The sequence below is a fragment of the Mobula hypostoma genome, chromosome 4 (genome assembly GCF_963921235.1).
Source record: "Mobula hypostoma chromosome 4, sMobHyp1.1, whole genome shotgun sequence".
In the NCBI taxonomy this organism is placed as follows: domain Eukaryota; kingdom Metazoa; phylum Chordata; class Chondrichthyes; order Myliobatiformes; family Myliobatidae; genus Mobula; species Mobula hypostoma.
In genome coordinates this window covers 39,447,113-39,472,648 of record NC_086100.1, presented here as the reverse complement: position 1 = coordinate 39,472,648, position 25,536 = coordinate 39,447,113, and the positions used below count along the sequence as shown (strand labels likewise).

General features: G+C 37.3%; 1 protein-coding gene across 3 annotated transcripts in view; it reads right to left on the bottom strand.

Annotated features, from left to right (window-relative positions):
- The window catches only part of atp11b (ATPase phospholipid transporting 11B), a 176,081-nt gene that overhangs the window by 20,381 nt on the left and 130,164 nt on the right, over positions 1–25,536 (bottom strand). The window contains exons 28-29 of one of the 3 annotated variants that reach the window (XM_063045662.1): positions 23,037–23,202; positions 7,007–7,092 (exon numbers count right to left, since the gene is read on the bottom strand). In XM_063045662.1, the coding sequence (XP_062901732.1) occupies positions 7,007–7,092; positions 23,037–23,202 (252 nt within the window). Of the gene's footprint in view, positions 1–7,006; positions 7,093–19,342; positions 19,554–23,036; positions 23,203–25,536 lie in introns of those variants that run through there. The other 2 variants (XM_063045663.1, XM_063045661.1) reach the window with 2 other exon arrangements.

The window sequence follows — 25,536 nt, the reverse complement described above, 5'->3', positions numbered from 1 at the left end:
TCAGCCTGTTTTAGTTAGGGAAAATTAGATAAAAATTTAAGATAATTCTGCTTTTAAAATATAAAAAGAACTCTCTTGCACTTTGGGGAGTGGTACAGCTGATAATGTTGCTTTTTTATAGCCCCAGTAAATGGGTTTGATTCTGTCCGTCACTGATGTCTACGTGATTTCTGATTGCATGGGCTATCCACAATGTTCCACATACTGACATGCTCATTGGTAGGTTAGTTGCCTACTGTAAATCATCCTTAATATGTGGGCAGAAAGCCAATAAAGGGAATGAAAAAGGATAAGATTTGGGGGGGGGGTGAGGGGGAATGAGTGGTAAGGGACTGCTTGGGATCTAGCACAAAATCTCTATCATGACAAAACAAATGGGATTATAGAACATAATATCTTTTAAAAATGTGTAATAAAGCAAAATTACTACTTTGCATATTGACTTTAAGAACTTTTTTATTTTATATTGTATTGTAATCATTTTACATTAAAACTTTTTATTTCATTTTTAAGCAAGTGTTTGATTCAAGACTTATCACATGTACATCGAAACATTCAGTAAAATGTGTCGTTTGCATCAACTGACACACTCAAGTGTATGCTGGGGGCAGTCCATGGTATGTCTTGTGTAAATCAGACATGTTCCTCAATTTAGCACAGCATTTATTAGTTGTAATTGCATTCTGCTTCCAGACTGTCAACAATTTCTTATCAAGGTAACTGAGTGCTTCAGCACATTAACATATTGTAGTGTATCTGGGAACTGAGCACTGTTTTGATTCACTGTAACTGCAAATTCTGGACCTCAAGCTATCATAAGATCTTTTAAAGTTTTTTTTTGTTCTGTTATTGTAGCTGCAGCTAGTGCAAAAGGCAATCTTTCATTTACTTGGAGGTAATGTTTTGTAATTTACTTTCCTCAATGAAAGTAACTCACTGAGAGAGACTGTGATGGAACCCTTAGTATTAAATCATAAATTAGGATGGTGCAGCTCTAAACTATCAAACTTCTTTTCAAATGCACTGTTGAAGGTATCCTGAGTGGTTGCGTTATGGTCTGGTACAGCAATTCAAACACACAGGGACAGAAGCAGCTGCACAGAGTAGTGGATTCTGCACAATACATCAGAGGCACATCCCTCCTCACCGTTGGTAGTATCTACAGGAGGCACTGCCTTAAGTAGGCAACATCTATCAAAGATCCCCACCATCTGGGCTCTCCTATTTTCTTTCAGGCAAGAGGTACAGAATCCTAAAGTCTTGGTTATAGGACAGCAATTTCCCTTCAACAATTTAGTTTTTGAACCAATTAGTAAAAATCTGATCGCTGAAGTTTTTAGCAACACTGTGACCACTTTGCACTATAATGGATCATTTTTAGTCCTAACTATGTTCTTTGCCAGGTAAAGCTGTAGCTTAAACCAAGAATTAAGTAATGTCATTATGGCATTATCAACTAAAGCAATAAAACTAAAACCATTGATTAGAAAAATTATATCTTATAAAACAAGTTTAAATAGGAATGGAAGGATGAATGGCAGTTATAACTGCTGTTCTTTGCTCAGTGCAAAGAACCAATTCTCAAAGAACCAGTTCTTGAAATAAATGCCAACATTGCATTTGCCTTCCTTACTACTGACTTAACTGGCAAGTTAACTTCTGCGGACTGACAAGTTCCTTTGCACCTCTGATTTCTAAATTTTCTCTTAGTTTAGAAAAATAGTCTCCACCTGTATTCCTTCAACCATAGTGTATGACCATGCACTTCCTTGCACTATATTCTATTTGTCACATTTTTTTGTCTATTTTCCTAATTTGTCTAAGTCCTTCTGAAGATTCAATTGCTTCCTCAACTTCCTCAATTGCTTCCTGCCCCTCCGCCTATCGTTGTATTGTTTGCAAACCTGGCCACTAAGCCATTAATTTCATCATCCCAATCATTGACATATTACGTGCGAAGCAGTTCCAACACAGACTTCCATGGAACAAGACTAGTCACCGGCAGAGAAGACCTTTTTATTCCCGTTCTTTGCCTCCTGCCAGTCAGCCAATTTTTTATCCACCTATCTTTCCTGTAATACTGTGCTCTCTTCTCTTGTTTAGCAGCCTCATGTGCAGCACCTTCAAAGATCTTCTGAAAATTCAAGAGAGTCTGTTGCTAGGATTAACAGAATGGCCAGAGGTGAAATTAATTTCAGTGACAAGCAGGCTGAATGACTCCCAGGCTTTAATCTATACAATGTATCCTTCTTACATTAAGTAAAGAATTTTAACAAGGTATGTTTCTGTGAGAATGGAGACCTCAGCAGAACACTGAAGTGGAAATGGAGGCAGAGGAAAAGTGAAAATTCACCAGACTAGTATGTTGGACATGCAGTACTCCACCTTCCCTTTCCCTCTATAATTATCCACCACCGACTGACTGAAGTGAGAATTACAGTGGAACTTTAGCATGACCCCTTGACTCGGAATTATTTAAACACCATTACACAATTATATAATTATAACAATGCTTTTAACATTGAACACGCCTCTAGCCCTATGACAGTTTAATCAGATTAGAATCTTTGCTTTAGGCACACCTGCACCTGCTCCAGGTATGCTCTTCTACGTTCTTTAATGAATCAAGATTGGTCAACTTGCTTGTTCATAAATCTTGGACCGTAGGATGTGCCATTTCAAATTTAATTTTGAGGCGAATAACAATTTTTCTAGTCATGACATTTTCAAGGATACATAGTTTTGACCTGTGGATTTGCTCTGATTCTCTCTATTTATCATTCTAATGAGTATTGAAAACAGGACTATCACCACCAAATCGATTTAGCAGCTCCTCTAACTATACCAGTGCATTTATGATAAATGGATCAGCGAGATTCAGGGTAGGCAGGTTTTACCTCAGTCAAGTTTGTCTGTGATGTAGTGCAATTTGTTTTTTAAATAACACTGTGTCTTTATAACCCTCAGTGGCATTCAACACAGGAGCACACAGCAGATTCCCATGGATATGACTGACCTGATACTTCAAAACAGCATAGGATCCCAGATGGTGCTATGCCTCTGGACTGTGCAGGGGAGGGGGGCCGTTATGGCGCAAATGATCTGCTCACTTTCCCACTTCAGCATTTAACCCCTTTCACAGCAAGATTTCATTTAGTCACATCGAATTCATCAGAACTAGAATTAGATGCAATGCAAGAATAATATGAAACAAATGCTTTTGTTTTCAATTCCCTGAAGTTACATTAGCAAAGATGGGCACAAATGGTGCAAGAAACCCATACAAGGCCAAGGGAGCACACTTCTGAAAACATAACTTTCCAACAGCCTGAAAAAGTTGAGCAGTTCCATTGGGCAAAATGCTTTTACTTCACACTGCAAACCTGCAAAATAAAGCTTTTCTCAAATTGTAGTACCCAACCTCTGGGATCCATCTGACCAGCTGTATGCTTAAAGCTAAATATTACAAATCAAAATTCTGCACCTAACAAACACCAAGACTGCATTCAATCATGTTGCGATATCAATTACAAAAGAGTGATCAAGGAGAAAGTTAAACATGCAAGCTACAAAATTGATGTCCTTGAGTTCCAAGAAGTAAAAACGTGTAGTGTTTGGTCTAGGGTTTAAATTCAAGCTACTTCTGAACAACAATCTGACCCTATTCTGATTTATGCTAAGGTAATCAAAAACAGGGAGAGAATTGTGCTTCAATGGTACTAGGGGCATATTAGTACTTCAGCAGATTTTCCTCACCTTGACAATTGTTTGATTTATGTTTCATACTAAAAGTTTCAAAGACAACATGAAAGGATGAGAAGAAGCCCAAATGATAAAAGCTATAAACCAAACAAGAGCCACAGAGAGAATGGTGGATGTTTTTGCTGATACACCTGTCATTGAGAATCTATTTAAACACTGCCAGGAAGAATAAAATAAACATGACCACAACTTGACACCCACCTTCAAGTCTAAAATCCATGAGAAAATGGAGTGGAAAACAGAACAATCATCTTTGACGTAAAACAAACAAAAATCTGGGCCAAAATGTATGAATGATTGTATTAAAATTTTTAGAAGGATGTCGTCAAATGAAAGTCACAACGGTAAGATGTATGATGAGTACACTTTATGCAAAAGTGAATCAAGAGCAATGATTAAAATGTTACACACGATAATATCTTTCTTAACACTTCATAAAAAATAGTAGATACATCAAGGAAAATTTAATTCATTTATGAATTTAATAAAAATATTTAACCGCTAATCATCTTTTTAAACAACAAACTTCATGTTGAAATAAAATGAACACACCTAACTCTGGTAGTAGGTGAATGGACTAAAATAGTCTTTACAGAGTCCTTCAAATACAGTTTGAAAACCATATGAAGCATAACACTAACCACATGAATAAAACTTTTTGGAATGCATGTCAGTGCATTTAATTAAAGAAATACCGAAAGACAAAGTATTTGATGATACAACATAAATAGCTCAAGCAGAAGCAATGGGCAATTAAATAATTCCATTCTACAAGCTTTTATGAAGAGTAGCCACATACAGCTATGAGCAAAATTATGTAATAGGTCCATGCAAAGTAACAAAAAAAAAGGTACCACAGCTAATACTGGACATATTAAGCATGCATAGGTGGACTTGGTTAAGGTGGTTTCCAATAATTTTCCATTAATATCAATGTGAATGAAAATATTATGACTTACAAATTGATGCAGGAAAAAAATAGTTTAAAACCTTGCCTGATGATATTTTAGGAGTATTAGTTTTATAACAAAAGGCTACCATCTGTATAGTTCACCCAAATCTAAACTTTATAACTGCAAACAGTCACTTCCATTAAATATGTAACCAAACCTCTTGAAAATGGCACACTTTAAAAACTGGATCATGTGGTGATGGAAATTATTAAAACACAACAGATTAGAACCAATTAGATGCAATTAAAATTATGTTATTGTTATTTTGAAGTCTTCAAATTCACGCAAAAATCATTACCTAGTCATTTGTCTGCCAGTTACAACTTCATTATTGACTCAAGTGCGGCTTCCAGACACACTAAACTCCCAGCTTTTATACCAATTTGTACACATTATCCTGTCTTCATAGTCTTTGACCGAAATTGTTTAGGTTATAAAGAATATTTATATAGGGTGACATTACAAAGCACTTTGTCAAGGTGAGACACATCATTGATTACTGAGCAAAGAATGGGAATTGCAGAAACTCTGGCTATAATTCTCCAAAAAGTGGCAGTGGAGATCAAAAGGATTTCAAACATTTATGTGTTTGTCCAAAAAAGAACAGGTTGAAGGAAAACCTGTGGGTCAGACAGCTAATTGCGATGGTGCAGAAACTTTAAAACTAATACAGTAATGTAAAGCTAAATGGTCATTTAAGTAGAGACATGAGCGACTGCAGATGCAAGAAATAATCATTTAAGAATATTAAATGAAAGTTTACATATATTTCTAATGGTGTTTAATGGACTTATTTGAGCAATTTGTCAAAGTAACGGGGTGAAGGATGACAATGTTGGCTGGTATTTCAACAAATGTTTATTAAATTACATACAATTGATTTGTTTTGTAAAGAATGCAAAGTGGTAAATATTCCCTTCTCAGGTTGCATGCAAGAGCATTTCTGGTGGTTAGGCTTGGGACTACTGCTCTTTTACATTTATGTTAATGATCTGAAATTGGGTGTACAGAATACAAGTTCAGAGTTTGCAGGTAAAATGGAACTTGAAAATTTATCAAAAAGATGGAATGGAAAAACTTTACGGGAACAGACTGAGAAACACAATGGACAGATAACATTTAATTCAGGTGTGAAAAGGCTCATTTTTAAGACTATAAACTAAATCATGCAATTTAAAAAGGAATGGCGGACTAGAAAGGGATTTTTTATATTGCTGGGAGAGGTGGCAAATCCTTAGAAATACCCAGTACACTCCAGTATTTAAAATAGAGCATTTATGATTTGGATTGTTTTCTCCGATGTATGATTTTTTAAATGACATTGTATGTGAAACCAATGGGAGAGAATATAAAGGACATCTACTGGACTAGTAAACAAGTCTCAGTGTAAAAGATGAAAGTTCTGTAGAGAGATCAGAGGAACCAGGATTTTTCTTCAGCAGCCAAACAAATTGAAGGCAAATTTGAAAAGCTTTCAAGTTGCAGAAAAATATGTACTCTGCTCTGGACCTAGGATAATAGTTATAATATCTAGCAGCAATGTGTGGGAACTATTTCAAAGTACAGCCAGTTGTTCAGAGGGCAATTGATACAGTTCAAGGCTTTTTTTGTTAAGACACAGGAAACAATTGCTATGGCACTATATAATTATTGCATCTTTGCCCTACAAGATTGTTCGAATAAGCAATTGAGGGCGTGGAACTCAAAGTAGAAAAACGTGGAAGTGGAAAAGGGGAAGTGAAAAAAGAGAAGCACCCTTTTCAGTTAAAATACAAAGCATGGTCAAATAATAATTTACAAATCTGAATGCTAATCTCTGTAAATATAGAATTCTATTTAGGAATTTCACAAAAATTCAATATCTAAAAATTCCATATTTTTGAGAAAAGAGTAAAACCACTACGCATGTCCATAACCTATCAATCACAATGTATTGTACACAACTAAATACGTGTAAAATATTGGAAATTTTTAATTCAAATGAGGTATTTTAATAGATATAAAATGAAACAATGATATGTTTTATTTAAAAATTAACTTGAACTTTTCAAACCAGTTAAATTCTTAAAATGTACCAATCCATGCAAGCTTTCTACTTCACTTTGCTTTCTCTTAACAGGGTGGCAGGAAGTTCCTCGAGCATGTTAGGCCATTTTCCTGCATGCACGTAACAAAGTCTGCTCCTCCACTCTACCCCACAATGTTAATGAGCTCTCTTCTTTGCCTAAGCACTGGTTAGTCCAATCACATTTGCCATGCACATTACTGAGCAGCTGTCACTTCTACTCTACCTAATCTTGCTCAGTTGATTCCTGGCCCTTGCCAATGGCTGTAGAGCGATTCTGTCATCCCCTAAAGCAATTTTGTTGTTGTACATCTACAAAGGAACAGAAAAGGGATGGAACACACAATACATAAGTATATTTTTAGTACATTTTGCCAAGACCACAAAAAATCTCAGAAAAAACATGTCTTTGTAATGCTGACTTCTCATTAAATTATCTTCCAATATTGACATCTTGGCTGTTTACAATGTGACGATAGACAAGATTCAAGCTGCCCCAAACATGTCTAGACTACATTACTAAACTATACTAAGCTATTCTTAGCTGGTCATTGCAGTACATACAGCATTTTAATGTTGACTTGTATTTTTTGTCATGTCACTGGCTGGATGCAGAGCTGAATGTAACAGAGGTTAATTACTTCCACACATTAAAAACTATAATGAATCTTTCTTGGAACAAGAGAACAAGCTGAAGAATTGCTTCACTTTAGAGTATCACTCTGGTTCATGATATGGTCCATGCTAAATATATATTGTGATCTGGGATGGCTGTTATCTGCTACCTCAACAATGCTGCAATAATGATTGTTTTCCTAGCTTTCAAGAATATCTCTCTGCATTTTAAACATATCATTGGCATTAATTTTGCAAAACAGAATTCCAGGACAAACTTTGAGAACAAGTTTTCAACATCCTCATAAATTGATGAGAGTAGTATTTTGTTACTCAATATAGCCAATTAAAGGATTCAGGTCAGATTTCACACAATTGTTAAAAAATAATATATATATATATATAAAAAACAGCTTCAGTTAACTTAGCTGTCTGAATACTTTCTTCAGCTTTGGTCAGATGAAAATGAAGAGTTAAGTTCTCTGATTTACCACTTTGTGTTAAACCAAATCAGAGACAAAAGAAAAACAGAAAATGCCGACAACACTCAGAATTAAATGTAGTATCACTGGCATATGTCATGAAATTTGTTGTTTTGTGGCAGCATCACATTGTAATACATAATAATAATGATAAATTTCCCATAATATATTTATCTACAATAAGATTATATTTTAAAAAGTAGTGCAAAAAGAAAAGTACTGAGGCAGAAATCTGATGGTGGAGGCTGTGTGTTCAGGCTCCTGTATCTCCTCCTTGATGGTAGCAATGAGAAGGCATGTTCTGGGTGATGGGGATCCTTAATGATGGATGCTGCCAGTTTCCAGGCCAGTAGGCCGGGCAGCATCTGTGGAATGAGAAAGTTACCATTTCAGGTTCAAAGCCTGACCTCAAAAACATTGACTGTTTCTCTTTCCACTGATGCTACCTGAACTATTGAGTGTTTCCAGCATTTTCTGTTTTTATTTCAGATTTCCAGCATCTGTAATTTTTTTTCCAGTTAGAGATGACCTCCATGACCTAGTTGTAGTCACTTAATAATGCAAACTATTAAATTGAACATATACCTCTTAGATGACCGCTGGTGGTGGTACAGTCTTAGCAATTCTACAAATTGAGAGTTGTTCATCCACTTAAATGACCGTGAAAGAAAGAGTACTCTAACCATTTCCAGTCTTGGTCAATGGTCTTTAACTTGGCCATCTAATAATTCTTCTACATATGTAGTTAAGTCATATGTAATTGAATAGGTAACAAACTCAATTTACTTTTTGAAATGAGACAAAATTAAGCTGGCCACAATAAAACAAAGACCTTGTGAAGAAAAACAGATTATTGTTAAAATTCATCTCCCAATCAGCTGCATAAATTCAGTGAAGATATCACTTGATTAAATCATCTTTATTCTATGTAGTTAGCACTTTCATTGGCATTGCTTACACAATCATAACATTGAAGAATAGATAAACTAATAATTCCCTTGACATTGTTTGAGCCATTTATTAGCAATTATTCACAACTCATTGTTTATGTGCCCACTATACATTTCAATTCTTTAGAAAGGCTATTTATCTAGCTCCATTAATTCTCTGAACAGATCTGAAACTTTTCTATTGTTGCAAGTTCATGCAGTTCTTTATTATGGAATCTACATCCACCACCGTTTCTAGATGACTAAGCAGTTCCACATTAATGTTACTTATGACAAATGACCTAAAATCTATGTCTTCTAGTTAGCAATCTTTTGCTACAGGAAACAGTTTTACTCTAGTTAATCAAAACTCTTCACAAGTTGAGCCCCTTTCCTCAAATCTCCGATAAACCTCCTGTGTCTGAATGAGAACAACGGAATTTCATAAGCATAACCAATAATTTCTTGTACCATTCTAATAAATTTCTTCTAAACAATCCTTGAACCAACATCCTTCCAAACGTACATTTAGTATTAAACATTGGGAAAGAATTGTAGTTCAAGGCTCAAGAAGGATCAAAAGGACTTGAGGATCAAATATATGCAGAGGTATGAGATGGGTTGAGTTACAGGTACAGAGTGCATGTCACCATGTGGAGTCCAATCATGCTGGGATTCCTCAATATCATGCAGTCTTAGTACAATATTGAGGCCCTCATTTATTTCTGGAGTCCTCCCAGTACGAGAGCAAAAAGAAGGCATTTATTTTGCTTATTACTGGTTTACTGTTGACTTGTAGATATTATTAGAATTATATTAAGTGTGCTGAACCTCAAAGACATTTACTCATCGAGTCAAAATTTTGGCAGTTCTGCAGAAAGCAAAAGCTTGACCCTCAACTTTGATTTGTGTTAAATTCTGCCAGGGAATTCGAGGGAGGGACTTCAGCAGTAAACACCCAAGGCCATGCAGCAGCTCTCTGTGCACTTCCCAGATGTGCCAGTTCAACAACCTGGTTTGTTATAATGGCCTGGGTAAATATAGGCAGGTTGGGGACCTTATCCAGCCGAATTTCATTAGCCAAGCTGAGGTCAATACAGTCCCAGGCGTTTTTAAAAATTGTACCCATGTGATTCACATGCAATTCTTCAAAACAAAATGCATCACTTTGCATATCTCTAAATTTTACCAGTCTACATTGTCTCAAGGCCTTTCACTTCTGTCACTAGCTGCCGTGTTTGTGTTGCCCTTTCTGTTAACGCTGAAATTATGGGCATTCTTGGGCATTCACATACATTCAAATCAATGGCTCTGGTATTGCTTCCAGGAGATGGGGCCAGAATTTGATGCCAGCAATAAGCTGCAATTACTCAATAAGTTACTGGATCTGGTATGAATTCAAAATTTTACTCTCTGCCAGAATCAAGTTCTGGCCAGAGTCATAAATGGACAGCACCAGGGCCTTGTTCAACATTGTCTCAAGGCAGGGCCCCACCCTCAAAATAACTAAAGCAAATCTGACTTTCTCCCCAAGCCACAGGCACTCCCAGCTGTCAGGCCTAATGACTGACTGTTTCTGATTGTTCCTTAACATCTGGAAATATTCAAAGCTTTTTAAAACTATACTAACATGTCTTAATCATTTACAAACAATAAAAATAATTATCACATTTAAGTGAATTCTAAAACACTGTAAATTAATTCTTAATCTACATACTCACAGCTGTTCCCCTTCATTGGAAGGGATGTGCTCACTGTCTTAGCTCTAGGTCTAAACTGGCGCAAGTTCAGCAGACAGATTCCCCAGGCTAAATGCTAGGAAATTGCAGCAAATGCTGTTCGACTCTACAGTACAAGGAAGAGGTGGGAAAACCTCAGCTGAGATTTCAAGTTCCACATTTTAGTGTTCATATGAGAATTCCAAATCTGATGGCAGCTATATATCAGCAATTTAGTTTGAACTATTGACATCACCCAGCAAGTTCCTCACCTATTCTAAATAAAACAAATCAACCCAGTGGGCTGGCACCTGCTCCTTCATGAATTCCATATCCACAGTGCTTTTACCTCTGTAATCCCATACATTTTAACTTTGCTAAATCTATTGTGAAGTTTGTTAGCAAATGTCTGCGAAAGCAAAACATTAATGCAGAACATTATCTGCGCAACCCTCTATAACTCAATTAACTTAAACATGATTTGTCTTCAGCAAATCCATGCTGATTTTCTTTTGTTAGTCCAGACTTTCCGAATTTGCCCTGATTGTATCAAAGATTACCTACCACAAAGCCAAGTGAGGTTGATCCCCCTTCATTTTCATGCAGGAAGCAATATTCCCAGTCATCAGGCATTATCTCCATGTCCTCTGGGATTGTTGCAGAGCATTCCCAACTTCAGCTTTTTCTTCATTGATGATCTAGGATGTGTCACATGCAGAGTAGGGAATTGCTCTACTTTGAGCACTAGCAATCTTCTGACTTCCCTTATTCTATGAGTCTATGTGACACTGCAGGCTTAGTTGCCTTGGGAACCACAAAGATAACCACTGATCTAGTAATTAACATAATGACAGCTTTGCATATTTGAACAACCCAGGAATTGTAAATATTCACTAATCAAATATTGAAAAAGGCAATTTAATATCTGCCCTTTTCACCATTATGTAGCTGTATTGACTTGAGTACCATTTAGTTATTTTCATATTTAATTTTACCAACATTTTTCCTTGACGGAGAAAGCAACAATTTGACCCACTGGGTCTATGCCAGTTCTCAGAGCAATTCCATCGATTCCATTCCTCTATTTAGGATAAATTAAAAACAGACATCTAATTTCCTTGCAATTCATTATCTCAGACATGCCCCCTCATTCTTCTACCACCCACCACAATAGAGGGTAATGTACCAATTAACCTAGACCAACACAGCTTTGGAACGTTAGGGGAAACTGGATCACCTGGGTGAAACCCTTGTGATCCTAGCAGGAGTGTGCAAAACCACACAGAAAGCACTGAAACCTAGTTTGCTAGAGCTGGAGAGAGACAATGATGAAACGGTTAGTGCAGCTATAGTACAGAAATTGCAAGTAATAAACTGGCCATTCCTCAGGAAGCTTCAGGTGAACAGCAACTAAAGTTCTACATCTTCATGGTTATGACAAACCTTAGAATGCAAAAATATATGTAACTCACTCTCTCCTTAGAATTTAGGAGATTCGCTTAAAACCCTAGACATGAATGTGACTAGATGGAATGCTCAAGCTAGTAAGAAAAACACAATGCTTTAGGTTAGTGATCTATGCAAACTTCTGAAATATGGTCAACTAATCATTAACCCAAAATGTTAACTGAAATTGCACAAAATGTTAAAAATACAGTGCTTTGTAAATGTATTCAGCCTCTAACCCTTTGTTCACATAAATGGGTATTACAATCAGGGGCTTTTGATCGATTTACCTGAGAACTTTTATTTGTGAATCACATGCTCCCTTTTTCAGTGGAGCCCAAAAATACAGGGAAAATTGTCCTGACGAAGGGTCTCGGCCCGAAACGTCGACTGCACCTCTTCCTGGAGATGCTGCCTGGCCTGCTGCGTTCACCAGCAACTTTTATGTGTGTTGCTCAAATTCTTAAATGTTAGCATTTCAGAAGTATTCATCCCCTGTAGCTCAGTACTTACTGAATCACCTCTCTCAGCTGCATATTACAGCCAGTAGTCTTTTTGGATAAGTCTCCATTAGCTTTGCAGAACATAATGAAGCAAGATTTGCCTATTTTCCTTACAAATATATCTTAGTCAAGATGGCACTAAATGGCGACTCCTTTGGTTGCATCTTTGGAAACAGCTCTACTTCCATCTTTAATATCTACATTTTTCCCTTTCAGGGTTCTTTTGAAGACCCTGACCTGGAGTTACATGCTGACTTTGGTTCTTTGCAGGAATGGGACCTGCTCTCAGGGTGTCATGACTGGGCGCTATCCAACATGCCAAGGGAGCGGCCTAAGAGTTTTGCTTGCCTTTGGAGGCCTAGGATCTCGGGGCTCTGCAGACGGGCAGATTGAAGGTTGGTGTCCCAGACCACTGTGTCATGGGAGCTGAAATATCTTTGCCTATGTGCCCTGAGACTGAGAACTTTGGGCACAGAACTGGGAAAATGTGATGCAATGGACTTTTAACGACGTAAACCAGCGAGTTGTTTGATCGCTCTCTCCTCTCGCTGTGAAACGGAGACATCTCTTTCTCCCTCATTGGGGGAGAGACAGAGAGAGAGAGCCTGTGGTATGTCGAATACTGTGTGAACGCATAGTCTTTGGGTACCGATGCTTTTTTTTGGCTGGTGGGAGGAGGGGGATTGTTGCTTGCTGCCGCTTACATGCTGGAGGGAGGGGAGCTGTGGTGGGGACTTTGGGGTTCTAACGTTTAACTGACATTCATTCTTTGGGAAACTCCTCTGTTTTCGTGGATGGTTGCAAAGAAAAAATGCATTTCAGGATGTATATTGTATACATTTCTCTGATATTAAATGTACTTTTCAAAATTCCTCAAGCTGTAGTTGGGGAGAGGTGGATGACAGAAATCTAGAGGTCTTGCCAGAAATGTTTGATTAGGTTAAGGTCAGGACCCTGAGCCACTCAAGGACGTCAATTTTCTTCATTTGAAGCTGCTCCATGGCTGCTCTAGCAGTGTGCTTTGGGTCATTGTCCTACTGAAAGATCAACTTCCTCCCCAGTTTAAGCTTTCTGGCTGATTTTTTTTATCTCCGATCTCTTTGTATTTAAGCAGCATCTTTCTATCAATCCACACCAGATTTCCAGTCCCTGCTGCTGAAAAGCATCCATATAGCATGCTGCTACCTCCACCACACTTTATAGAAGGGATGGTGTTACCTGGCTAATGTGCAGCATTAGACTTGTGCCACATATACTACTTAGTGCTGAAGTTAAGAAGTTCCACTTTAGTCTCATCTGACTACAAGACATTCCACACCTTTATAGTATCTTCTAAGTGATGCTTTGTGAAGACCTTACGGGCAAGGGTATGCTTTTTTTTTTAACCACTCTTCCATAAATAACCTTTTTGTGCAAGACCTTAGAGATTGTGGAGCCATGAACTTCATCCCCAGTCACAGCCACCGATTTCTGCAACTCAATCAGAGTGACTGTTGGTGTCACAGAAGCCTCTCTTACAAGTGCCATTCTTCTCCTGTGACTAAGTTTAGAGGGGTGGCCTGACCTAGGCAGCATGGCTGTGGTTTCATATTTTTCCCACTTTTTTCATGATGCATTGCACTGAGCTCCAAGGTATGTTAAGGGACTTTGAGATGGTCTTGTACCCTTCCCCAGATTTGTGCTTCTCTATTAACATTTCCATGACTTGCCTTGCAAGCTCTTTTGTCTTCATTTTGGTTTGGTTTGTTGAAAGTTTACCATACTGTCGGACCTTAGAGAGGGGGGTATTTATTCTTATGAATTCAGGTGATCCTCCAACTTTCTGCATCAACAAATTGGGCAAGTTGGTGAAATAATATAATGTAGCTGAGGAAAGTTAGTACAGTGTTACAAAAGGGGTGAATACTTTTTCAGCCTCAATTTGATTTTAACTTTTAGTAAATTGTTGACAGGTTTTAGAATTTTTCTTTTGATTTGATATGATGCATAATATTTCGTAGATTAGCTCTAAAATCCTACTTCAATATATTTTAAATTTAGAAAATGAGACAGTAAAATGTGAAAATACTTGGGTGGGCTGAATACTTTTCCAAGGCACTGTAGTTCAGGTCATTAATCACGTATGAAAAAACAGAATTAGCATTTTGAAAGGTTAACTCTGACTCTCTCCACAGAGAATTCCTGACTCATGCATTTTATAGCATTTTCTGTTTTACTTCAGATTTCCAGCATCTACAGTATTTAGTTTCTGGAATAGATGTTGCTAGATTTGCCCACTAATCTCCTATGTGGGCCTTTATCAAAGGCTTTCTGAAAGTCCAGGTACACTACATCCACTAGCTCTCCCTTGTCCATTTTCACAGTTACATCCTCAAAAAATTCCAGAAGATTAGTCAAGCACGATCTCCCCTTCGTAAATCCATGCTGACTCGGACCTATCCTGTTATTGCTATCCAAATGTGTCGTAATTTCATCTTTTATAATTGACTCCAGCATCTTTCCCACCACTGACGTCAGGCTAACCGGTCTATAATTTCCTGTTTTCTCTCTCCCTCCTTTCTTGAAGAGAGGGACAACATTAGCCACCCTCAATCCACAGGATCTGATCCTGAATCTATAGAACATTGGAAAATGATTACCAATGCATCCACGATTTCTAAAGCCACCCCCTTAAGTACCCTGGGATGCAGACCATCAGGTCCTGGGACTTATCAGTCTTCAGACTCAACAGTCTATCCAACACCATTTCCTGCCTAATATAAATTTCCTTCCGTTCATCCATTACCCTAGGTCCTTTGGCCACTATTATATCTGGGAGATTGTTTTCATCTTCCCTATACACACACACACATATTAATATTATATATATATATATTATTATATATATACATACACACACACACATATACATATATAAAAAATAATATAAATTAAATTAAATAAGTCACGTAAAATTAAGTAGTGCGTTTTAGGAACAGCTTCTTCACCTCCGCCACCAGATTTATGAATGAAAATGAAAGAAGTCAAACAGAAAAGAGTGAGATAATGTACATGGGTTCATTGTCCATTCAGAAATCTGGTGGCGGTGGGGAAGAGTTGTTCCTAAAACATTGAGTATGTGTCTTCAGGCTCCTGTACTTCCTCTTTGATGGTAGCATTAAAGAGAGGCTCAAGGTTCAGAGGTTAATAGCCTTGGAGTTCAGAGTTAAGTCCATTTTCTTTTGAGATATACAACTTCTCAAGTTGTCAGCTGACAACTTAAAGCAAACTTTTCTGAAGCCAACAGTTAATTTTCCCAGTTTCTGTTTGACTTTGTGATACTGCTCACTTCACAATTTCAAATGGAATTGAAGAAGTTGACCTTGATATCTTTGGAAGTCTTGAGAAAAATTGACAGCACAGGAACAAGTAACATTTGAAAACTGAATTCAGTTACAGAGGGGGGAAAAGCAGGACCTTTAGAATCAGGAAAATTGACGATTGCATAGGCAATGCTTCATGCAACAATTTTGGAATGTAAAGACAGTAAGTTAGGGCGTGAGTGCTGGAGGTGGATAAAAGGAGAAGCAGGAACCGTATAGCTTACCACTAAAATTGATACTGAAAGTTTACAAAGCTATAAGGATTAGATTCAACCAGAATAGATCTGCACAATGAAAATGCAGCATTTGCTGAGGGACAAGACTGTTGCTGACCTTATACCAAACCATCGTGCAAGCTTGATCTAAGTGATTAATAGTATCTGGATGGCATCAAGAGGAGCTCACATGCACTCCTTGTGAATGCATCGGGTCTGCTCCCACACCCCCCACCACTAAATGCCGTTTCTTCCCATATACAGGTGTCCCACGCTTTTTGAACATTCGCTTTACGAAACCTCGCTGTTACGAAAGACCTACATTAGTTACCTGTTTTTGCTAATAGAAGGTGTTTTCACTGTTACGAAAAAAGGCAGCGCACGGAAAAAGCAGCGCGCGAAAAAAGGCAGTGCGTGCCCCGAGCAGCCAAGCTCCTCCCCTGGAACTGCATTCTAGCCAGCATTGCCTAAACACGTGCCTGTGAGCGGCGGTTAGCAAGATGAGTTCTAAGGTATCAGAAAAGCCTAAAAGAGCTCGTAAGGGTGTTACACTTAGCGTAAAACTAGACATAATTAAGCGTTTCAATCGTGGTGAACGAAGTAGGGACAAAGTGAGCTTGGTTTGTGGAAGTTGACGAAGATGACGTTGAAGAGGTTTTGGCATCCCATGAACAAGAACTGATAGGTGAAGAGCTGATGCAATTGGAAGAGGAAAGGATAACAATCGAAACCGAATGCAGTAGCAAATGGACCAAAAGTGAAGTCGTCCAGGAACTGAACGTGAAGCAACTACGTGAGATTTTCGCTTCAATGATTGCAGAAAAGTATTACTTTAATTTTGAAAGGGTACATCAGTTTAGGGCATATTTGTGTGCTTAGAAAGAACTATATGATAGAAAAATGCGTGAGGCTAAGCAGTCAAGCATACTGTCATTTCTCAAGCCTTCCAATATCAGCCACAGCAGACGATGAACCGCGACATTCGAGATCGAGGCAGGCAGAGATAGGAGAAGATGAGCTCCCTGCCCTGATGGAAACAGACAACGATGAGATCACACCCCAGTGTCCCACCACTCCAACTCCCAGGCCGCGGACTGATACATTGCCGTGGAGAATGCAGCAGTAGCTGGCATGCACCCAGCACATCTTTAGGAAAAAAGCCGAAATAAACAAGCTAATTAATTAGGTGCTGCCCGGCACCTAAGTGTCAGCCCATATCAGAGGCGATTGCTGATTGTTGTGCTGATCTGGGCCGATATTTACGTGCTGGGCGGCACCTAATTAATTAGCTTGTTTATTTTGGCTTTTTCTTAAAGATGTGCTGGGTGCGTCCCGGCCACCGCTACACCACTACATGCTTCGCAGATCGGTATTGGTCAGCAGCCTGGAGGGTGGGGGCCACTGCACCACCCCAACCTCCGACAACTCAGCCTAACACACCATCATCAGTGTGCTTGGCGCTGTCTTCCCAATTCCGGTAAGCGATACTACACTGTACATACATTATTTCTACTTTATATAGGCTGTGTATTTTTATGCATTATTTGGTATGATTTGGCAGCTTCATAGCTTAAAGTTTACTGGAGAGTGTTTTTGCCGACAGCCCTCGCGCCGTGTTTCTGCCGAGAGCGCTTACATGAGATTTTCGCTATGGAGAAGAGTGCAGCAATGATTGTAGAAAAGTATTTCTACTTTTCTGTGTATTTATCATATTATTCCTGCTTTTACTATATGTTACTGTTATTTTAGGTTTTATGTGTTATTTGGCATGATTTGGTAGGTTATTTTTTGGGTCTGCCAACGCTCACAAATTCTTCCCACATAAATAAATGATAATTGCTTCTTTGCTTTACCACATTCCAGCTTACGAACCGTTTCATAGGAACGCTCTCCCTTCGGATGGCGGGGGAAACCTGTATTGGATAGAATGTTAACTGGGCACTGTAAATTACATCCAAGAGTGATTGTATACCAGAATAATCAGGGGCTGATGAGAGAAAAAAAAACAGGTTACTGAAAATGTTTGGCAAATGGGGATGATGGAATTGCTCTGAAAACTGGCATAGATTTAATAGGCTGGAAGGCCTAATATCAGGAAAAATATGAAAAATATTGTGGATTTATAAATAAGTGAAAATTGTGATATAATGGAAAGCAGAATTGAAAAGCTACACACAATCATTCAAGACGAAATTCTATAGTCAAATTATATACAATTAATTTGTTAATTATACAGCAAATTTTAAAAACATCACCTATGTCTTTAAATAGGATAAATTGAGCCAACTTAAGTCATAGCAGTCATCATCTATGGAAATGAACAATCAAGATCTTGGTTTCTGGCCAAGATCCTTCTTCAAGACTGGAAAGGAAGAGGGAAAACACCAGAACAAAAAGGTGGGGGAGAGGAAGGAGGACTAGCTAGGTGTTAGGTGAAGCCAGGTTCCCACCCATCTGGCTTCAACTATCACCTTCTAGCTAGTCCTTCTTTCCCTTCCCCAACTTCTGTATCTGGATGTCTTCCCCCTTCCTTTCCAGTCCTGCAGAAGGGTTTCCACCTGAAATGTTAACTATTTATTCATTTCCATAGACACTGCTTGATCTGATGAGCTTCTCCAGGATTTTGTGTGTATTGCTTTGGATTTCCAGCATCTGCAGAATTTGAGTTTAATTTAAAATATATTTCTTTCCTGGCACTTCAACTTCTTCCTTCCTACCCACGTCCAAATCAAAAAGAGGAAAGACTGTATTTTCTTTTAAATATAAAGTATTTTGACATTGAATACTTTCAGTGTTAAAGATATTTCTAATTCAAATCAATTTTGAACCCAAATAGAAGGAGAATGATTCTGTCAAGATTTACTGGAACACCCAAATTAAAATAGGGCAATGTCAACGTTGTGATTGTGAACAGTTGTATCTGCTAAAAATTGATTGCTTTGATAACTAGTTCTAACATCACTGGAAACTTAGCAAGATTTCCGGACTTGTCCTGAAATGGTTTCAGAGCAATGATACAAACACTGCTTTTAAAGGTTCATTATAATTAATGAAACATTCAATTCTCACATTGTTTCTGTAAAGCCTTTAAGGCATCAGAAGTAATGATGGCGCTGCATTTAAAACGTGTTACTCATGAATCTTTTTGCATTGTGTGCATGCAAACAATTATATCTGGCTAAAAGAAAATATTGATATATAGACAAGTTGCTGCTACTTCAAGTCAACATTTATTAACCTGAGTTGAGAACAGAAACTAATCTGTGGTTACAACAGACTGAGTAACTATTAAGTTAATCGTATAGTACTTTTCATCTAATGATCTAAACATATATTCATTTTACAGAATATCGTTTTCTTATATACAAAAGCAGAATGAAACGAAACCAGCTTACAACCACCTGTAGTTATTGTATGGGGAGAGAGCAGCTAAAAATTCTTCTACTGCTAGAGGACTATCCGGACGGTTTGCATCCGATTTTACAGAGCAGAGCAATCGCAATCTGGTTGAAAAAGTAACGCAAAGTAGATAAAGATGGAAAATGCTCAGTTATTTAATTGTATAAATTAAAAGTAATTCTGGATAATTTAAAAAAAAATTCCAACTGAACTTGCACATTTTTCTTCTTTTTAAAATAGTTATTTCAGTATTTCCTATATAGTTTGCGATTCCTGTTGCAAAGGGCAAAGGTTTTCCTGGTAACATTAAACAATGAAGCGTAAACTGAATTATTTTCTCCTTATTCAGGTAAAATAATTTGCTTCAACTCAGCTCTGCCGCCAATATTTCTGTCAAAATCAATAATTTGATGCAAAATTTTGTTTGCAAGAATCAAGTTCTTCAGCTTCTATTGTTGACACTATTTTAGGAAACCTTACATAAATATCTTCTCTAATAATCCAAATTTCTAAAAATGTATTGTTAAAGTAACAATATCTTAAGAACATTTAATATTAATTACCATCTTAAAATCTTAACTGTGTTTGGTTACCCACCAAATCATATGGGACTCATGTGTCAGGAATATGTAAAGTTAAGCAGCTGCCTACCTGGAGAGTCCCTGTTCCTGAATGTCTATGACTAGTACAATAATATAGGGGTCAGTACTGGGACCACCCGCTGTTTATGATATACATGGATGTGAACATAGGAGGTATAAGTTAGTAAGCTTGAGAATGAAATAATTCTCAAGATCCTTTTTGGATCTCCCCCTCCCCCTCTCAAATCTCTTACTAGCTCTTCCTTCAGTTAGCCCTGACGAAGGGTCTCGGCCCGAAATGTCGACTGTACCTCTTCCTAGAGATGCTGCCTGGCCTGCTGCGTTCACCAGCAAATTTTTTGTGTGTTGAATGAAATAATTATTGGTTTTGGGGATGACAAGAGGTTGTTTGAAGATAGTGCTCGATATAGATTAGTTGGAAAGTTAGGCATAGCTTTATCAGATGGAATTAATCCCTAAAAGTGAGAGGTGGTGCACTCTGAAAGGTCAAAAAACTTGACTTTTTAAAAAAAAAAATACAAAAGCATATACTTAAGACAGCGGTAAGGAATTTTGATGAACAGAAAGATCTAGGGGTCTAAACTCAGTTCCTTAAAGTGACTACAGGTGGTTAGGTTGATGGAGAAAGCATATGGTATGCTTGCCTTTATAGGTTATGGCATGGAAAATAAGTTGGGGTATTATATTTTAGCTTTAAAACAGTTTAGGCTGCATTTGGGAGTGTTCTGATCGCAACAGTATAGAAAGAATATATAAGGTTGTATTGGATTGGAGATTTTAGTAATGGGGAAAGATGGGTAAGGCTGGGTTTGTTTTCCTTGGAGTGAAGAAGAATCAGAGATGACCCAACAGAAGGAGATTCATGTGCAAGATCTATATCTCTTACAGTACAATCTCATTGGGCTACATGCACTAGCTGATTACAAATTCTGAACTAGTGGAAACAACTTTAGAAGTATTGTCTGAAGTGACCACACAATTTCTTTTAAAACACGGTTTTCAAAAGGCAAGCACTACACAACAGAGTGAATCACTCCATGGTTGAATATCCTTTTCAGCTTAGCTCAGTATTCAAGTCACTTACAAGGGGTGCATATTATCATTAAGCTTATTCGTTGCCCATAAATAAATGAAAATGGAAAAAAAATCAAAAAAACCTGGAGGTGCTGGGAAACAAATTAATATAGAAAATGCTAGGGGGAGAAAACTGAGCACAAGAGACAATATCTGTAGAAAGCAAGACTGTCAATATTTCATGTTTGAAACTTTAGTAGGAATGTGGAACATATAGCCATTTTGCTTTCAACTTGTTTCACTATTCAATAAAATTATGGCCAAATTCCACTATTATCTATCCTGCCTTCCCTCCATGTCCTTAATCTTCCTGAGCAGAAACTTTCAGACTTAAAATGAATTGTCATTTAAAGATTGCAGTTCCACCACTATTTGCATCTACCAGTGTTTCCTAACTTCAATACAAAAAAAAACTCTAGCTCTAATAAGGATCTTCTGAAGGTTAATTATAATTGCAATGATTTTTTTTATATTAAAAGGCAAAGACTAAGTGCAATTATCTCATTTTTGCACATACATTTTATGAAACTTTTCAGAAATGATAATTTAGGATTAAAGCATTACTTAAAGTGAATTACTATAACATTTTTCTGTAAAATCTAACAGTGTAGAAGTACGAATTTAAATGAAAGAAAACATCTTCTCTGGATATCTCACATTTTCCATGAGCACAAAATAATCCAACTAAACTAAACTATTTCACCCATCTGAAAGTTAACTTTCACTCCTGGATGATTATTAATGGAAACTATTCTTTAACCAGCAAGTGCCTCTCATAGAAACAGGTGTTAACTGCAGCCTTCCTTGACATACTGCATCACTTCAGTTCAGCCAAAAAAAAATCACCCAATACAGGTCTCTTGGGTTGACTATTACTCCAACATAAACAACAAAAATCCATGTTATAAGCATTGAATATGAACAACAATTTCAATTTGAATTCATAACTGCTTAGTCACAATGTAGCTAGGTCCAAGTTGAAGTAGATCACTTGCACACACTACAATCCAAATCCACATTAAATGTCTGCAAGATCTTCAGCATATTTCATTTACTTTTAAGTTCTGGTAAATTGTGTGACATGCACATTTTAAAGACTCAGCTCATTATTTAAATCTGCAGATACTTAAATGTTTTTCATTAATAGCTACATAGGAGAAAAGCAATGCTGGCTGTCACTAATATTGCATAAAATTTCATAAACAAAAAATCTAACAAGCGGTTTTGAATTTTATTCTAGAAATACCAATGACATCCTTCAACATGACAATAAGAATGGAAACAAAGTTTTATCATCTCTGTAATATTCAAGGTGTATATCAATACAAATCAAGGTGACATAGTTAGTAGGTTATTAAGTAGTCTGAATTTAACAAGGTGATTAAAATATTAGAGTCACACCTATACAGACTTACAGCTGCTCTTATTATACCCTATAAACTCATATCTAATATTTATTTTTAAGGGTCCTGCTAAAACTTACCTTATAAAATACCTGTTTCAAAATAATCTTCTGACATTATTATATACAGTCACAAGGATCCACAGCGTATACTATTTAAATTATAAACTAGATACATTGAGAAATGATCCACACGCATGCAATGAGAGGCTAAATACTGGTCAAAATAACAACTGATCTAAAACCTTTCCTCATCGTTTAGCAAACTACTTTCAACCTATTAATGCTTTGTGTGTTCAGCTACATTTTCATACTGTAGTTAAGAATAATCTGACCATGAATACCACGTAATATCTAATATGAACTGCAACTGACATTTTTATGAAGTTATACAATTTCATTGAGGACATAACTTCAATTACTTTCTAGTGATTTCTGGAAAAATTTAACTCAATTTTAATTGCAATACACCTAAAAATGGCATCCTTGCTGAAGTAAGTGGCACCTACCTGTGATCTTTGTGCCAAAGTAGGTCGTGTATGTCTCCAAAATACTTTCCTTAGGACATCAGGAAACAAACAGGTAACTACTATGACGATAATGCCAAGCCAGACTGAAGCACTGGACAACAAATGACTGAAGACTGCATACATGCTTTGTAATTGCAAAAATGGCCTGGAAAGAGGAGACAAATAAAATACATTTTGACGCACAATACTTGAACTAGACCATAACCTCGCTAAATCCTCTCCAATGTTACAGAATTAAATATCTAAACTTGCATTAAGAATGAACTAGAATTACAATGACAGCAACTGTGAGGTTATTGGTGCCAAATGCCCTCTTTAAAAGTGAAAACAAACAAAAAAAAAATCGGTTCTTTTACTTTATTTTAGCCATGACATGAAAGATTATAAATATTAATATAGAATTTCTAAAATGACAACAGAAAAAGCAGAGGCGGGTAGGAAAAATTAAAAAGGAGGGCAAGGAAAGAGCTGATGTTAAACAAATATTTTCCATCTTCACAGAAAGCATAAATGCTTGGGAGCATAAGAATTCAAAATGTCTGCGGAAAGCATGTAACAATGTATATAACACTGTGGATTATACGAGTCTGTGGTGGTCAGTGCGATCATGTTTGCTGTTGTGTGCTGGGGCAGCAGGGTGAGGGTAGCAGACACCAACAGAATCAACAAACTCATTCGTAAGGCCAGTGATGTTGTGGAGATGGAAATGGACTCTCTGACGGTGGTGTCTGAAAAGAGGATGCTGTCCAAGTTGCATGCCATCTTGGACAATGTCTCCCATCCACTACATAATGTACTGGTTGGACACAGGAGTACATTCAGCCAGAGACTCATTCTACCGAGATGCAACACAGAGTGTCATAGGAGGTCATTCCTGCCTGTGGCCATCGAACTTTACAACTCCTCCCTTGGAGGGTCAGACACCTTGAGCCGATAGGCTGGTCCTGGACTTATTTCCTGGTATAATTTACATACTACTATTTAACTATTTATGGTTTTATTACTATTTAATTACTTATGGTGCAACTGTAATGAAAACCAATTTCCCCCGGGATCAATAAGGTATGACTATGACTATGATTCCAGTTAATTGGGTCATTGGTTAATCTGGGCAGCTGCTTATTTGGGACAAATCTTAAAGAACAAAATCGAGAAAATAGCTGGGATTCCCTTTATTAATTTGGGACACTATGCCACTTAATTGGGGCAGGAGGTGGTCAGTCACATGCACTTGTGTGGTCGTTAGACTCTACACCGTGCTTACAGCCAAAAGTTGCAAGTGCTTGTGTTATGTTACTCATTTGGCCAATGGATGCCAATTCAAAAAGCAGTGATTTTGGAGTATTGTTTTTTCTATTTTAACTAAAAACATTTTTTTGCCATGAAAAGATTTAACCCTCGATGAAAAAAGAGATCACCCTATTGGACCAAATTAAAAGCTATCTGCCTAACAGCACTCTTCGTTAGCTGGCAGAGATAACTGGAGTGCCGAAATCTACAATTGTACACTTGACATCAGCAAGATAAACGGCGAGAAGAATGGCTATTGCTCGAGGGACACCAGGAACATCCCAAAAACGAAAGTATGAAGGTAAAGATCCAGGTGCTGAAGGCATTCTCAATCAATGATTTTACATTGTAACTGGATGAGGTGTGTGTGTGTGTGTATACACACCAATAATTAAAAAAAAATAAGTCAGAGGAGCTAGTTAAGAAGCTGAGTCATGAAAAATTTAAAGCAACCGATGGATGGTTGTCTCCATGGAAATGTAGGCACTACATCAAATTCAAAAAGACACACATGAGAAAGGAGGTGCTGATGCTGTAGGTACGGAAACGTGGAAATCTACAGAATTCTGTCTTGCTTCAAAACTTTTGTGCAGATATCTATAATGCTGATGAAAGACGACTTTTTAAAAAAAAATTGTGGCACACCAGATAGTTCCTTTTGCTACAAACATGCAACAGTATCAGGTTCAAAGAAAACAATGGATCACATAACTGCTGTGTTGTTCAAGTACGTCAGGAATTGATAAAAATAAGTAGTTGGTTATTGGGAAAAGTGTTAAACCTCGATGATTTAAGGGGCTAAGAGTAGATAGTTTACCAACCAAGCACTATGCTAGCATATACTTGAACTCCTCTGAGAGTAACCTTTATGAACAGCTTTATAATACTGCAGTAATACTGGTAGTGTTTTAATTTGTTCTGTATTTCCTTTAAATATATAATTTGTTACTCAGTAAAAATGGTAGTTTGTCTTTTTTATGCCTTTTTAACTACTTCCACGAAACTTTGGATAACTGGGACAGCCGCTTAATTGAGCCAAAGTGCACTGGTCCCGATGTCTCCAAATAGCCAGAATCCACTGTATTCCCAAAATAGAAAAACACAAAGGATTTTTATAACTGCAAACAATTCTGCTGGTTAATTTGATTTTTGAGTTCTGAGAACAGAAGCTATTGTACTCTATGTGTAC